At 43.4% G+C, this 16,406-nt stretch overlaps 2 protein-coding genes across 2 annotated transcripts; one reads left to right on the top strand and one right to left on the bottom strand.

Annotated features, from left to right (window-relative positions):
* Window positions 1-433: 433 nt before the first annotated feature.
* Window positions 434-7,083, bottom strand: LOC144706844 (B3 domain-containing protein Os07g0679700-like). Its single transcript, XM_078579907.1, has 14 exons — window positions 6,665-7,083; window positions 5,910-5,991; window positions 5,730-5,831; window positions 5,007-5,109; window positions 4,500-4,926; window positions 4,024-4,120; window positions 3,769-3,943; window positions 3,162-3,247; window positions 2,547-2,618; window positions 2,281-2,469; window positions 2,152-2,201; window positions 1,960-2,073; window positions 1,220-1,287; window positions 434-1,104 (listed from the first exon to the last, which is right to left on the bottom strand). The coding sequence occupies exons 1-14, from the start codon at window positions 6,781-6,783 to the stop codon at window positions 545-547; spliced, it is 2,244 nt and encodes a 747-aa protein (XP_078436033.1). The 5' UTR covers window positions 6,784-7,083; the 3' UTR covers window positions 434-544.
* A 1,431-nt stretch (window positions 7,084-8,514) lies between these two features.
* Window positions 8,515-11,207, top strand: LOC144707115 (vicilin-like seed storage protein At2g28490). Its single transcript, XM_078580235.1, has 4 exons — window positions 8,515-8,773; window positions 10,022-10,203; window positions 10,276-10,356; window positions 10,423-11,207. Exons 1-4 carry the CDS (start codon window positions 8,515-8,517, stop codon window positions 11,083-11,085), a joined length of 1,185 nt encoding a protein of 394 aa, XP_078436361.1. The 3' UTR covers window positions 11,086-11,207.
* The last annotated feature ends 5,199 nt before the right edge of the window (window positions 11,208-16,406 follow it).

The following is a 16,406-nucleotide window of genomic DNA, read 5'->3' as shown; positions in this document are numbered from 1 at the left end:
CGGTATTAGCCAGTTCCAAATCCAAAAATGTTAATCTACTCTCTGTTCCTAATACATGTTCTCAAAAATATGTCTTATTGTGACACTGGGAATTAAGATAACTGCATCTTCCAAAACACATTAGATCACTTCATGAATTCACATTTCTAAAATTGAAGAGACCTCCATGAGGGATCACTCACATTATTTTGCCAGTTCCAAACCCGAAAATACCAATCTACTATCTGTTCCTAATAAATGTTCTTAAAAATACATCATATTGTGACACTGTGAATTAAGATAACTGCATCTTCCAAAACACATTAGATCACTTCATGAATTCACACTTCTAAATTTGAAGAGACCTCCATGAGGGATCACTAACATAATTTAGGGAGAAGCCAAAAAGGATAACCATTATTCCTCCTCTCACCTCCAAGCACATGATGTCACCTATCCAACCCTAAATTCTGTCATCACTGTTAACATCCAAGCAAAAAATATACATATACATTAATCCTCACCACTAACACCAAGTTTTTCGGATACAGATGATATGTGGATCCTAATCTATTCCATCTTTGGAGAAATCGTCCTCGTCAATCTCATGGGAGCAAAACTCTAGCCAGTCGTCACTGCTACCGCCGCCACCACAACCGCCACTCTTCACTGACGACCGTAGGCCCGTCGGGTAGGAGCCGGAGCCGGAGCTGGAGCTTGCACGGCATTCATAGAGCATATGGGATCGGCCGTTGCCGCCTCTCTCTGGCTGAGAATTCAAGTCGATCTCGGCGAGCTCGGAAGGGGGAGCAGTGGAACACAGACTGGAGGAGCAGGGATCTGGCAACTGCTCGCGCTGCCGCTTCTTTTTCCTCAGCATTAGTGTCTTAAACCTGCGGCGGACCGTGATGCAGACGTTGCAGAAGCAGTTCAGTTTGTGCTTCGGGCCCTTGCCGCTCGGGGGCTGAATACAGACAATGCAGGAGCAGCCTAAGCGGTGGCGTGGGTGCCTTGTGGTCGCGGCAGCGGCGAGGGCTGCTTGGCCGGTGTCGTCTCCCAGTAGAGCCGTGGCCGCGAGGGTATTTAGCCCGGCGGCTTCCTCTGCCGAGTGCTTCCTCCTCAAGTCTGAAGAAGATTAACAGAAGTTGATGGGAAGGTTTGATGGCTTAGAATAATAACAAGAGATAATCTGATGTTGAAGTTTATCAATTCAATCTTCGGCAGAGACATCATTTCGTGCCTGCACTCTGCAGAAGAAGATCTCGAAAGTCTTTTTCAACCAACTCGCTGGGGTTGGCGCAGGAGGATCTGAAATTCAGATGTTGAATGAGGGAGTTGGACGAATTATCGGCAGGAAAAAATATAAGAGGAAATGGTTTGGATAAAAAATGTCAATCTCACTTTAAAAAAAAATAGAGTTGTTGCTCTTTCAAGTATGGGTTGGCTGATGATGACTAACTTGCCTGTCCTCATCGTTATCCATGGATGATGAAATTTTCATCGATGGTAATACGACGAGGATGCTGTTTATGACGAATTTTTCATTCTCATATTCATCCTCTGCTCTTCATCATCAATACTGAACAAGGGTTGGCAGGAGATGACGAATTCATTGTTGTTATTGTCATCCTCAAATCTTATCACCCTCATCTTCATCCATGTTTGAGCTTGGAGGAATGACGACGACTATTCACTATCAACTGATAGATAACAATGATGAGGATAATGGCAAAAAGTCATCAACATCATCCCCATCGTACACTCGATATCGATATGGTAGATGAGGAACTATTGAACTCAATCACTTGCTCCTGTCAACAGATTTCTGGTCTAGCTAGTTAAAAATGGATCATCAGATACTTGTTTTATACAGAAAAATCTCACAATTCTGATAGCCATACCAATGATTTGGAGGAAATCCCTATTTGAATTCATATAGGATTTATTGACAGATGCACATGACATGAGGGCATGACTTACCGTTCTGGGTCCCAAAAGTTTTCACTGCACACCCACTTGGAGAGAACAACTGCATCCGCCGGCAGCCTGCGTAATTTATGGCAATCATCGCATTGAACCCATTGATCAGTTCCCCTGGAAAAACAACCAGCGCTATTAATCAATGCAATGGCTTAACCCCTGGCCTAATTAAGGCACTCCACAAAAGAATACCCAGATGTCCTAGTACTGAAAATAGTCTTTTTTCCTAAAACTGGAGGTTCCTACGCAAAAAAAAAAAGGGTTATACAAGTAAAATTGAAGAAATTTCCTAGTTCTTTTTGCGTCCAATGGAGACATTACTTCGTATTCTTCGAATTCGTAATCGTCAATCACAACAATACTAGGTGCAGAATTGGGAGGCGCATGAAGCAACTCCTGCGCTTCTTCCCAGGTGACCTTCAGATCTAGAGCATCCTCACACTCCATACGCAATCTCTTCCTCTTGGAGGTGATATTGCGGCTTCTTCTCTTCACAGGTGCATGGGATGGCTGAAAATTAAATAGAACTCGAAATCATTGGGCCAGGAACTGGACCATAGTGACGGGAAGAATGATTAAATGCTTACACTTTGAAGTCTTTCAATGACCCCAGCGAGGAAGCTTTCTTTGCCATTAGCAAAGGCCGACAGCGGCGAATCCTGCTTGAAATATGATATTCAAAAATTTAATGGGAAGAAAAGAGTCGACTCAATGCAATTATGGAAATATTTGAAGAAATATTTTTATAAGTGTCATTACGGAGAACGTGTGAATCAGTTGCTCCTGAAAACTAGCTGTTGTACCCTATGGGGAGGCGTCACTGCTATTCTCAATGAAAATGCCAAGTGTTGCACATTTATTGTCGGCAGAGCACAGCATGGGGAATGATAGTAGTAGATAGTCTCCAGCAATAAGTTGTTGGAGAAAATAGCAGCGACAATCGAACACATGAGTTGCTCTGATACCATCTTAAGATCCAGCTAGGGAACCAAACTAGAGACAAAATGAGCAACAATAGACATTTTCGTTGAGAACAAGAGGGTCACATAAAGACAAACAGATGCCTCCCCATAGGGTACAACGGTTAGTTTTCAGGAACCTGTGATTCACATAAGCTCCGTGATGAAAGTTTGTATTCAAAATTACCTATCAATTGTTGATTTTGGGCATAAAAGACATTTTTTTGTTACTGAGAAGATTACCCATCGCACCTGTGAAGGAAGAGAATTTGTCGCTTTTCTGAATCCCATTAGGAGTTTTCCCTCAGGTTCGATACGGCTGAAAGTCACTACAAGGAGATTGCAAAGAACCCGATCAAACATGAGACTAACCATCCAAGGGGCGTGCAAAACAGATCTTTAGACAATTTAATAATTTTACGTGTGAAATCATCAAAATCAAGTTTTTTGGGTAAAATTGATCTTCTAAACTAGCATGCAACATTCATTTTTCTGAAAGTTTATCTGCGGAAAAGTTCAGGTTGATTGTACGACATTTTCACGTCACTAGTAGTTCAGACCCAGTAAACTAAAACTTGCAAGCAGAAATGTTGAGTCTCGAATATCTATGATGCTAATGAAAGCATCGAATCATCAAACTTTTATCTACATTGTAAACAGCATTTCTAAATCAAAATGCAGAAATTCTTTTTCCCAAATTACTCTCCTGTAAACAAGATCAGTATGACTCGTGAATATTTCATACCACAATTTCTGTCCAAAGTAAAACATGAAGCAAAAGTCACCACCAAATACCATAAATATCTATCGACGTAATGGCATGGACTGTATGCATGAAGCCTCAAAATACCTGTGTCTCCTGCTTGTAATTGCATGGACTGTATGCATGATGTCACCCCTTCCAGAACGTACATTCTACTGTTATTATTTGGCCAGAATCTGAACTGAAATACCCAGTCTCTTCCTTTGGCGTCCTGAATCCTCAAAGGAAGACCTTCAGGTTGAGATATCGGTGGAAGATATGCCTATATTATTCCCACAAAAAGAGCATAGCCATCAGAAATTTAAATAATTGTTATGTCAACGAATCAAGCAAGGAGTGTACCTCCGCACAAGCTTTAGGAAGGACTAGACGCCCAATTCGCCCAGCATCACTGGCACTGAGAACCTTATCAAACAATGGCACGATAATTGAGTTTGAGCTTAAATGAAATTAATTAAGGATCACTAGCCACTTGGGTTTGTATAGGACACTGATAACAATAACAATAACGATAATCATAAACAGCAACCAAAAATGGTATCGGATGCTGATAACAATAACGATAATGCTAATCATAAACAGCAACCAAAAATGAAATCGGACACTGATGACAATAACGATAATGATAAGCAAATTTATAATTATCTGGTCCCGACTATGGTATCGCCTGTTGTACTGGCCTTTGAGATTAAGTGTGTCATCATCATGACCATTTTCATTATGGAATATAGTGATGCTGAACCCACTGACCATGAACTCATGACTAGGCGATTGTATATAAAAATAGCTAAGAAATCAAAAGAACGCATTTTGGATACTCTCCAGAAATCTGCTTAAGTTCTTGTTCAGTTATTCGCGGCCAATAGCGTGGAAGCAAGTTACTCCGGCTTCGTCCTTCGGCAGGCGGCTTTGTCATTCTCAAATGGGAGAATGACTCTGTTGACGCCTCCGCACACCGCGGAGGATTAGACTCATGAGATTTGGGTTGAGTCTTTTGAACATGGTGGGATGATGTCCCCAAACTGATACCCAAGCAGCCAAGGTCTATTGTTTCAAAACTTCTGACTTCTTTCCAAGAATGAATTTTGGTACAACTGCCTGCTTGATTTAATATGGGGAAGTTAGATAGTCCCAGGTCACGAACAGAAAGAATAATGTCTTCTCGTTTCATGTGATTCAATGAGCCATTTGAATCAGGTGCTTCCATAGCAGGGACATTTCTCTGCCTTTGAAAGTCAATAGTTCCTGCATGGAGTTTAGCATAATGGTGAGTGTCGATCAAGAAAAATAAAATACCACGCAGATTTCCAGAAGAAGTTTATCACCTTCGGTTAATGATGACCAACGATTAGGTGTAATTTTGTGGGAGGCTCTTACGGACATTGTAGATAAGTGCGGGAATGAATCCAGGAAAACCTCGGAATGAGCCTAGAGATGCATGGCCGAAAATGTGAGTTGTAAAAGAATCATTAATAAGCGCCAATTCCAGTAGAAATGTAACAGAACCCTAGGATAACATGCCTACAATGCGCCATATTTTTATGAGAATATTAGATTTATTAGGTTACAGAGAAAGTGCATAAAACATACTTTGACACGAACAAAAAAAGTTATACGGCGACCTGAAAAATGGAAGCAAATCTAAAAAACTAAGGAAAAAAATAAAAATAAAATTCACAAAGATGAACAGATTAACAAACTCGACAATATTCAATGCAGAGGAACAGCTAGAAAGGGAATAAGGTCAGTGGAAAGATGGTGCTAGCGTGCTTTATTTAACTGATTGTGTCCTATTATCTGGCAATAAATAGAGCAAGTAAACAACAATCAACATTCTCCTGGATACATAAAACACTATTAAAAAAGCAAGTAAACAACAAGCTTGTGATCAGAAAAGATAACAATATAAATAATGACGATTATCTATCCTTTTCCATCTATTTCCAGGTCAATCATGATTATCTATCCTTTTTATGGTTCGAATTTAATATCAAGAAACTTTAGATGAATGCGAAGAACATTTTTACGGCTGAATATAAATAATTTACCGCGTTAAAATCAGCATTTTTTGCGCAGTCAAGGCATTCCACTCCTCCATTATCAAGCAGCACAATAATAGAAGTCGAAGAAACACATCCACAATGTAGACGCTGCAAATGAGTTTTTTAGGATTGCATTAGACATATAAGTACTATGTGACAGATCGAAATGTGTAGCAAACTTATTACCTTGCCACAACGATTGCATTCCCGCCAACCAGATTCTTTAAGATGGAACACGTCACAGAAAACTGACTTTTCATAAGCCATCCTAGCAAAAATACCAAAAAATAACTCAACAAAGCAATCCTAGAAAAACACTTGCCAAGATAAAGTCAGATGGAAAGCCCAGAGTAACTTAAAATTATTGGAAGATAGAATTATCTGCAGGATCTGGTACTCCTGGGTCGCAGACTAGTACCGAATTTATCACAGCACGGCGAAAAGATCCGCCAATTGCAGCACATGACTGTTTCTTTTCGTTTTGGAGTAAGCAAAAAATACCATAGGGCTCAAATTGGTGATCCTATTGGTGAGACCACAGGCTTCAGAACGAAACTCCAATTGAAGTTTCAACAGTTGACAGAGAGATAAGTCACTACAGGTAAATTCTGAAGAGCCACAAGATGATAACACAAGCTTTGCTTGTTTAAACCTCCGGTGTATTGATAACATGAAACTCGTCAAGACCATGGTCTCATCCACAATAAAACTCAACCGATCGCACAAAAGTTAATCTCAAGGGATAATCGAGTGAAGGTGGCGGCGACTCAGGAGAACAATACAAACTCACACCAAAGGATTAAACATGTAAACTTGTAAGAAAGAGTTCCATCGAACCAGAATGAAGCAGGAACTTCCAGTAAATCAAGAACAATACAAGAACAAGAATCCACGGTTAACTAGGAAACGAAGCACATGAACAAGAATCCAAGAGTCATTACCCGCAGTTACCGCAAAGATTGGCGAAGCCACCCGATCTCAACGCCCATCCTCTCCGCCATTCTTCCGCGTCCGTCTTCCCGCACTCAGCATTCACGCAGCTCCTCGAATCCAGCCCCATTCCACAGAACCGAAAACGCCACTCCAAGCCGAAGAAAAACTCCAAACAAGATCGAATCACTCAACTCCAAACGAGATCGAAGAACAACTCACAACATTGTCGACTCCAAAGAGAACGCGCAAGCATCAAACCGCAGGCATCGGCCATCGCCAAGATCGGAAGAGAAGAGTGGCGAAGAACTCGAGAGAGCAGCCGGCGTGCATGCAGAGAAGCTAGAGAGAGAAAGAGAGATGGAGAGAGAAATAGCGGCATGCACGAAGCAAGCTACGCCTAGAAATACTGTTAGCTCAAGCTCGCTTTAATTAACCCCCGGGAGTTCGTTTTAGATTGCTGTCGACCGTCCGATGCGGGATGAACGGTTGGGAAAATGAGGAGTTTGGAAGAGTAAACTGGGGCGGTGTGCTGTCCCGCAGGCGCTATTTAGGTGACTGAAGAGAGCAGCTCGCCTACCCATGCGAATCCCAGACAGATATCCTCGCATTGGTGTCCGCGCAGCACATTAATATTCGCACGGAAAACCGCCGCAGAAAACCGGGCGGTTTCTCAGTCGCCCCCCACGTGACGTCATCATTGATCCGCAGTCGTCATCCATCATTCACCGTTGACGAAATCTCGCCGTCATCTGTCATCCGTCATCAGCCTTAGAGTTTATAATGTGTACTTAATTAGAAGATTTTTTAAATACGCCATGTTTTGTTCACAAAGTCATTGAAATTTGGAGAAAAATATTAAGCCCCGGAGAGATGAAATTCGGAGTAAATAGCTCTACGGATGAATTGGATTGGGTCCAATTAGAAAATGGAAAGATTTGTGCAAATTGTATGTTTCATTACCACTGTCTTGAAATTCATTAATCTATTGGTACAATATTTGTGTTGAATATTTTGTGAACAAATAAACAAAATACTTTGCGGTGAATGAACAAGATACTTAGGAATTGTCCATCAGTAAGATCATACTTATTGAACAATAGAACTAGGGAACAACAAACGTCATATTGTTTTTTTGTCCCGCGACAGTGAGTGACGTAAACGTGATGGGTGATGTGACAGTGACAGACAGTCTTGGACGATGACGTGACTGGACTGGCATCACGGATGGCCTTCGTGACGAAAAAATTTAAAGCATGAAAATTTTAGTGTCATCCCTCCTCGCCCTTCCACGACTCCCAAGATCTCGCCGCTGCAGAGCGGCATTGCCCCCATGATCCAGCCAAGCCCTTTGGTGTCCTCTGTCCCTCCGCCGTCTCCCTTTTAGAAAAACAGTTATTACCAGACGACTGACAACTCATGTTTATGACTATTCGTATATTTTAGTCACCTGTGATGGGGATGCCGTGAACAAAGACGGAACGATGGATGTATATCTGTAGGGTTGTTTCAAAATCCTGAAACGTGTGACGGGACGAGAGATGCGACAAACTGCTCGTCACGCTCCTGTCCATCCCACACGTCATCCGTCCTGTCACGTCTGGGACGTGGGGTTCCCTTATATTATTAGAACTTGGGAACAGGTATTCATAGACAATTGCCGTCATCGTCACCGTCATCCTAAGCGGATGACGTGGACTGAGTCAACGTTGGCTGATTATAAATAGGCCAGATGTCAACGGGCTTTCGCTCTGCTTGCATGGCTTCCACGCGTTCTCGGCCGGCTTCTCCGTCTCCCTTACTTAAACCCAACAGCGTGGTGCACGAAGAAACAGAAAGGAAAATGACGTCTAGGTTGACGATGACGTTGTTTTTCGTCCTGCTCATGGTTGCGGTAGCGGCGGCGGACGAGCGGGGGACGGAAGAAGAGGGACGAATGTTTATTCTGGAGAAGTGGAAAGAGGTGGTGAAGACGGAGGCGGGGGAGGTGCGCGTGGTGAAGGGTTCGGGCTGGGCCGGCGCGCCTTCTCCCATGCACTTGGGCTTCATCTCTATGGAGCCCAACAGCCTCTACGTCCCACAGTACTTGGACGCCACCTTGACTCTCTTCATCCGGAGAGGCATGCCATCTCTCTCTCTACAAACTCAATCATCTCTTTCAGCGCATACCTTGTCATCCCTCTCTCTACCCACTTTATCATCTTCTCTCAGCACACTTTGTCATCTCTCTCTCTCTCTCTCTGCACTTTATCATCATTTCTCTACACGCCTTGTCATCTCTCTCTAAATCCCTTGCCATCTCTCTCTAAATCCCATGTCATCTCTCTCTCCTTAGCTTGTCATGTCTGTCTCCAAACCTTATCATCTCTCTCTGCACACCTTGTCATCTCTCTCTCCACACCTTGTCATCTCTCTCTCAACACCTCGCCATATCTCTCCACAAACTTTATCATCTCTCTCTACACAAATTGTCATCTCTCTCTAAATCCCATGTCATCTCTCTCTCCTTAGCTTGTCATGTCTGTCTCCAAACCATGTCATCTCTCTCTCCACACCTTGACATCTCTCTCTACAAATTTTATCATCTCTCTCCACTGCTTGTCATATCTGTCTCCACAACTTGCCATCTCTCTCGACAAGCTTTATCATCTCTCTATCTACACACCTTGTCGTTTCTCTCTCTTCAAACCTTGTCATCTATCACTACGCACCTTGTTATCTCTCTCTCTACACACCTTGTCATCTCTCTTTCTCCAAACCTTGATATATCTCTATCCACAACTTTTCATCTCTCTACCTCTTTTCATAGATTAGCTAGCAATCGATCTCTCTCTGTTTACATCTATCAATATATTTGCTAGCTTTCTATCTGTACTTTTACTTCTACCTCTCGCTCTATCTTTCTATCAATCTCTGTATCTGTTTGTCTAGCTAGCTAGCTATCCATCTATCTCGATTATGTACCTATCTATCTCTCTTTATCTAGCTAGCTCTCTATATAGCTAGCTAGCTAGTTATTTTCATATACGTGTTATCTCTCTGTCCACACCTTGTCATCTATCTTTTTCAATCAATCTAGTAAGCTACCTCCCTCCCTCCCTCCCTCCCTCCCTCCCTCCCCCTCCCCCTCCCCCTCCACATCACTTGTCATCTCTTCGTCCACACCTTGTAACCTCTCTTTCTATCTATCTAGTTAGCCACCTAACTAACTATCTATCAAGATATCGCTCTCTATCTAGCTATCTGACTATCTATCATCTATCTAGCTATCTTAACTTCTTAACTTCTATCTATCTATCTATATCGACTATATCGATCTGTCTATCTATCTTGCTATCGATATCGTTATTGATGCGGATGATGAGCAGGAGAGGCGAAGGTGGGGTGGGTGTACAAGGACGGGCTGGAGGAGAAGAAGCTCAAAACGGGGGATATCTACGTCATCCCATCAGGATCCACCTTCTACATGACTAACACAGGCAAAGGCCAACGTCTCCACATCATCGCCAGTATCTCCACCGCAGACACTCTCGGACTCGGCGAGTTTCAAGTGAGTTCTTCAAACCAGTCTCAATTCCTCTTAAAACTCCACCAAAACAGCTCAACTCTTCACCCGTTACAGTCTTCCTTCATCGCCGGCGGCTCCAACCCGGCCTCCGTTCTCGCCGGATTCGACAAGCAAACTCTCGCCGCCGCCTTCAACGTAAGAAACTGTCGAATTATTCATTATTCGATGGAATTATTCACTCGGGTTGATCCGACGGTGCAGATCTCGTCCGAGGAGGTCGAATCAGTGATGCGGAGAGGCCGCGGGCCGATCATCTTCGCCGAGGAAGCGAAGAAGAAGAGAATTCGCTTGATGTTACGTAGCTGGGCTGCGATGGAGGAAAACAAAGGCAAAGTAACGTCGCCCGAGTCTTACAATCTCTACGAGAGAGCGCCCGACTTCAAGAACGACTACGGGTGGAGCGTGGCCGTCGGGGAGGAGGATTATCAGCCGTTGATGCGCGCCGGAGTGGGGATCTTCCTGGTTAATCTGACGGCTGGGGCGATGCTGGCGCCGCACGTGAACCCCGTTGCGACGGAGTACGGGGTGGTGTTGAACGGAGAGGGAAGCGTGCACGTCGTGTTCCCGAACGGAACGGCGGCGATGAAGGCGGAGGTGAGAGAAGGGGACGCGTTCTGGGCGCCGCGGTTCTTCCCCATGTGCCACGTGGCGGCGCGTAGCGGGGCGATGGAGTTCTTCGGGTTTGCGAGCTCGGGGAAGAAGAACCGGCCGCAGTTTCTTGCCGGGTCCGGGTCGGTTCTGCGGGCCTTGGCCGGGCCCGAACTCGCCGCCGCGTTCGGATCCGAAGAGGAGGAGCTGCTTGAGATAGTGGAGGCCCAGCGAGAGTCTACCATTCTCCCGCCGTGGCCGACGAGTTCGTCGTGAGAGCTCCTCTGAGATCTCTCCCTGGGAAGAAACGGTGAAGTGTTGTTCTCGTTGTTGGTTTTGTACCTTTTGCTCTGTTGTATTTTAAGTTTCAACGAAGAAAAATCCAAGATGAGAGGTTTGGCCTGTGAACTTTGCGTTGGATTGGTAGATTTTTGTGTTGGGAGTTTCTTACAGTTTCTTTACAGCTTCTTTTAGTTTTTTGTCGAATGAATTGTTGTCAATGTAGTAAAGTTAATCTCAGAGGCAAAAGATAACTAAAACGAAGGATGGAAAGAGACAAACTAGGGGTATGGTTGCATCCCAGCTCTGGACATCATGCCCTCGAGAACGGGGTTCTAGAGCAATGATTTAGGTGAAATTTAATCACATTGCCACAAAACAGTTTCTTAGAGGGAGACATTAATTTCATCTCATCCTTTTGTCTCAGCAGTTATGCAATCAATCATTATGTCATTTTGACCGCATAGGAAAAAGGAGGGGAGCCAAGGGGAGAAGGGAGAAGTTTGGGCACCTAAATAACTTTAGCTTTCGAGGAAATCATTTATCACCTTCCCAGTGTATAAAGAGAATTTATGAGAATTTTTTATAAAAATACATAAACTTTAAGTTATATATTTTGATGTCCAAAAAGCCATTTGTGTGTGCCCCTCTAGGCCAAGATCACTCTAGTTGATAGCTCAAATGGTACAAAAATCTCTTTTTTGTAAACCTTATTAACTATTTGTATCAACATATAGGTTAACTCAATCTTTGTGATGTGTTTCCAATCATTGATATGCCAAGCTACACCTGATGATCCACCAAATAGAATTGAGCGCTAAATTTATCTTTGAATCTTTTTATAATTGGTTACCATGTACATATAATTCATCATCCGCGTAATACTCTTAAGGATGACTTAGGGCATGGTTCACAATCAAACCCTACTCAGACATCCAATTTAGTGCTAATGTGTTTTAAGATTATCATTTAAGTCTTATTTAATTATTCCACTACCTTGGACAATGCCTTCATTGCATCATCTTTCTTGAGAAATCTCCGCTTATACCAAGAGACCACAATCCCATCTTTGACAAATCAATTGTCTTCGTAAACTTCTTATTGCACCCAAATAGAGATTGTTTGGTATTTTGTAATTAGGAAATCGTTCATCATAGTCATTGTATAACCCTATACTGACCACTTATGCAAGCATAATATTAATCAATATGATGATCGAAATATATGTGGATGGCAAGCTAATCACACATTCCATATCGCATTCTATGTTCATCAATAAAATGTATTCATTATGGCCCACAGGTGATACTTATAATGAAGTATATGGATACATGATTCGACTAAGTGAATTATGATGATATCATAATACGAAGATAGTTTTAAACATGTGTTGTAAATATTTTTATTCTTAGTATACTTGAGAAGGACATCATAGTATCCAAATAGAATTTTACTATCTCGTCTCACTCATGTGATGAGTATGGTTGCTCTCGTATCCAGTAATTTGGAGACACAAATATAAATATTTTTTGCTCTTTAGTGGAAAGAACCCATTAAATTAATCCATACAACCTTATAAATAGTATATACCAAATTATCAATCAAATTGATTCACATCATGGGTAAATGGTCCCTAGATGTGAGATAAAAAATATTTATTGTGGACAGATGGTTGTACTTTGATTATGGTCTACGAGTTTCAAATCATGAAATTCTAAATAGTCTTAGTTTGGGTGAACCAAGAAGTTCACAAATAGAATTTAGTAGTTAAGATGGGATCGTTTGCCCTCGGTATTAGAGGAGAAAGCTCAAGGATGATGATGCATTAAAGTCATTGGCCAAGGTAGTGAAATATTGGAAAGTTCTCCAATGATCTCCAAATGCATCAATACTAACTCTAATGAATGATAAGGCTTTGATAGTTGATCATGTCTTAAGTCATCCTAGGAGCATCAAGTGGACGAGAGACTATAAGTACCCCATAACCTATGATAGACATGTTCCATGAGTGAGTCGATACACGTTCACTTGTATCTTTTAGAGCACAAGATGTTGCTTGGAACCCCACAAACTAGAGGCTCAATCTATCGATTGGATTCATTGATCTATCATTAATTAATCTATATTATGGTATAGTTAATTAATTAGAAGCCCAAGAATGGTTATTGGTGCATTAAAGTTATTAACCAGATTGTTACATAACCCAAGAGGGTGACATACAAATGGTCTTTTAGACATTGGAACTAAATTTTGGTGTTAAACTTAGGGAGTATTTTGTCAAAACTACCAAGTTATTATAAATAGGGGAAGGCCTTGAATGAAGTTCAACTCATGCCAAAATTGTTCAGGGCTCTTCCCCTTCTTCTGCCTTCTCCCTAGAGCTCCTATCTAGGGTTTGACGGTCCCGGACCAGTCCGGGTTTTTGGCGTGGACCTAACCTGATCTAAAGTTCATTTTTATTCTGGTCTGATCTTGTTTGGTCTCTATCTGGTTCCGATCTGGACTCAGTCCAATCATGTTGACTAATCAAAGTCAAAGTCAAAGATAAAAAACTGGTAAGAAATTTTCATAAAATAATATGGCATTAGAAGGTAATTTAGAATGCCCATCTTGAAAAATGAAAAACACGATTTTGATGTTGCTTCCTAGCTCACTTAAGTTAAATCGTCGCATGACATCCAACATAACATCGCTTTGGCACCACCTTATCACTACAACCTAGCATAGACATACATCACAGTTAAAGAACACAATTGGAAAATACACTCTAAAATTTGAAAAATATTAATACCATAAAACAATCGCAAACACCTTTAGTCTTCATCATCATCTTATTGCAATTTCCTCCACTTCAACATCCTTCTCTTTGTTCTCCTTATCGACTTTAAAAGCCCACCATTTTAAAGTCATCTGTATGGATGTCGTGGATATTTTGCAAACCCAACTTCAGACCACCATTTGAGTGGGTCATCATAAGGACCAATGCAAGGCTCATTTAACTATTCATCTAATTCAGATCTAGAAGATCTTTTACTTGGATTTGTGATTGTTTTTTCAGGCTCCATCAATGCAACCATTAATTTTGAGCGCTTTGAAAGTATAGACAATTTTTCTTCGATAATTTGTTGGTTGGTTGAAGTTTAAGAGGTGGACACTTTATTGAGAAATTGTACATTATTATGGATGATGAAAAAAATTTTGCCATCGGGAATAAACTCAAGCCTCTTTCATGGGTCTATGATGGTGTGGCGCAGCCCGAGCCCCCAGAAACATCTTCAGAGACATCACTATCGTCATCGACATCACCGCCGGTTTGCATTCAGCCCGCCCAGCTAGCCAAGGCGACGGTACGTACACCTGGATTCAAGTATTATGGGGTAACGGGCTCATTATCATTTTCGTGTTTCTTTCCTTTCCATTGTTTTTATCTCTCGTTTCCCGTCTTTTATTCTCGTCGTACTCGTTGTAGTGAGAGGAATCCAATCTATAAGGAATTCCCCTCCACCACCATTCAAGGGAAAGACAATTCCCATCTATCTCCTTTTCTTTCCTCATCCTTCATCTTTTCTTTTCTTCCCTTTGGTTTTCTTTCTTCCCTTTTCTTTTATTTCCTTTGTGGGCTTAGATCTGTTATGTTTAGGCCCATCCAATACCCCCTATAAAACGGGCAGGATGGCGCCCTAAGAAACTCACCTCTCGTTTATTTTGAAAGTTGTTTTTCTCAAAGAGAATCGTTGAACAAGGAAGGTCACCGCTCACGGTCAAGGAAGAAGAGAAGAGGGAGGAGGAGGAAGGGGAAGGAGGAAGAGGAGGAGGAGAAGAGGAGGGTTTCCGCTCGCTCACGCACCGCCGACTGCTGTTGCACCACTAGCTCGCGCGCTTCCGCCGCTTGACCGCACGACCTCCTGCGCGCCTTGCGATCGCACCGCCCGCGTGCGTGACTCTGACTCCTCTCCTTCTCGTGCGACACCACAACAGACAGCCTCTGCCGCCGCCTTCTAGAGCCCCGACGACGTCCCCCGCGCGAACGCACTCCTCCGCCGCGACTGCGTCTCGCCGCCAGCTACCGACGTCCGTGTCCCTCGCGCCCGACGCCGCCGCTCCTCCCCTGCCCTGCATTCTCGCGCCTGCAGGCATTTACCTTGCTCTCCCCCCCCCCACACCGTGGATCGCCGGACACCTGACTTGTTGACCCGGCCACCACCTGCAGGTGATATCGACACCTAACTCGGCGCCTTGCTCCGCCAGTCCGTACGTGGAAATCGACGCACATCGCGCCCATCCCACCATCCGGCTTGTTGTGCACCCGGGCCTGCCGTGAGACCACCGGCCCCTACAACCGTCTCCACCGCGCCTGTCTGTCCGACTGTCACCTATGTTCGTGCCCGACGGCGTCACCACCGCTGTGCCTTCGAACGCCACTCCTGCCCCTCATCGAGCTCCCGTCACTGACTCCACATTGCAGCGCTAGGACGGATGCACGAAGTCAGGATGGCAGTTAGCGGACCTCGACGAGGTACGTCCACTCTGCCCCGTCTTTTATCTCTTTCAGTGCATATTCGAATTGCCTCCACCATGCTCGGGTTAGACGTAGGTGAGCGGGACAGGACGAGTGAAAACTTGCATATCTTGTGTGTCTTACCTGTTTGGTACGAGTCGGGCTTGCCCGTCCCGTGTGAGCAAAACCCAGCGGGGAATATCTCATTCGGCGCCGTAGCGTCCTTGACCCCCTCGGACGAGGTTCAGGAGGCCTACCACCCAGCACCGGGTTACTCCGTCGACTTCCCGGGAGTCAGAGCTCATTGCTTGTAGGCGCTTGCACGTACCATACGTGGATTCACCCCCCGCATTTCATCGTTGATCCCTACCGTAGGGTTCACTGTCGGACGACAATCACCACCGTAGTTTGATACCTGTCTTCTTATCGGCACCGAGTTCACCCACTCGGTGACAGCCGAACGACGTCCTGACGACGTCTGGCATCAGTCTAACATTGTCAGAATGGGGAACATAGGCTTCAACTTCAAGTGATGTTTATAATCTATCAACTTATCCTTCATCCCACCATAGTAATTTTAAGTGACCTTGTTTGTTCCTTTCTTGGTGACCTTGAGATATCATGATGCATATCATCTAGCGCATGAAGAGTAGAGTTTAATTGGTCGAATCGAAGTTCATGCACCTTCAAACTAGTAGATGTTGTAATGGCTTGTGACTATGAAAGGTTGCCAGTAGCATCACGAAAGCCTTCTATTTCATGAGATAACTTTCTCAAGATATCACACTCTTCAGCCATGATCCAATATCTAACTTTTTGT

This window comes from Wolffia australiana, chromosome 8 (genome assembly GCF_029677425.1).
Source record: "Wolffia australiana isolate 7733 chromosome 8, ASM2967742v1".
NCBI classification, from domain to species: Eukaryota; Viridiplantae; Streptophyta; class Magnoliopsida; order Alismatales; family Araceae; genus Wolffia; species Wolffia australiana.
The sequence above is the reverse complement of the archived record's forward strand: the minus strand, read 5'-3'. Positions and strand labels throughout refer to the sequence as shown.

Coding starts and splice junctions, on each gene's coding strand:
- LOC144706844 (XM_078579907.1), bottom strand. CDS start 6,783: ATGGGGCTGGATTCGAGGAGCTGCGTGAATGCTGAGTGCGGGAAGACG. Junction 2,619..3,161: donor TTCCTTCACAGGTGCGATGG/GTAATCTTCTCA, acceptor TATTTCAAGCAG/GATTCGCCGCTGTCGGCCTT. Junction 2,202..2,280: donor ACGAATTCGAAGAATACGAA/GTAATGTCTCCA, acceptor TTTTTTGCGTAG/GAACCTCCAGTTTTAGGAAA.
- LOC144707115 (XM_078580235.1), top strand. CDS start 8,515: ATGACGTTGTTTTTCGTCCTGCTCATGGTTGCGGTAGCGGCGGCGGAC. Junction 8,774..10,021: donor GACTCTCTTCATCCGGAGAG/GCATGCCATCTC, acceptor GATGATGAGCAG/GAGAGGCGAAGGTGGGGTGG. Junction 10,204..10,275: donor TCGGACTCGGCGAGTTTCAA/GTGAGTTCTTCA, acceptor CACCCGTTACAG/TCTTCCTTCATCGCCGGCGG.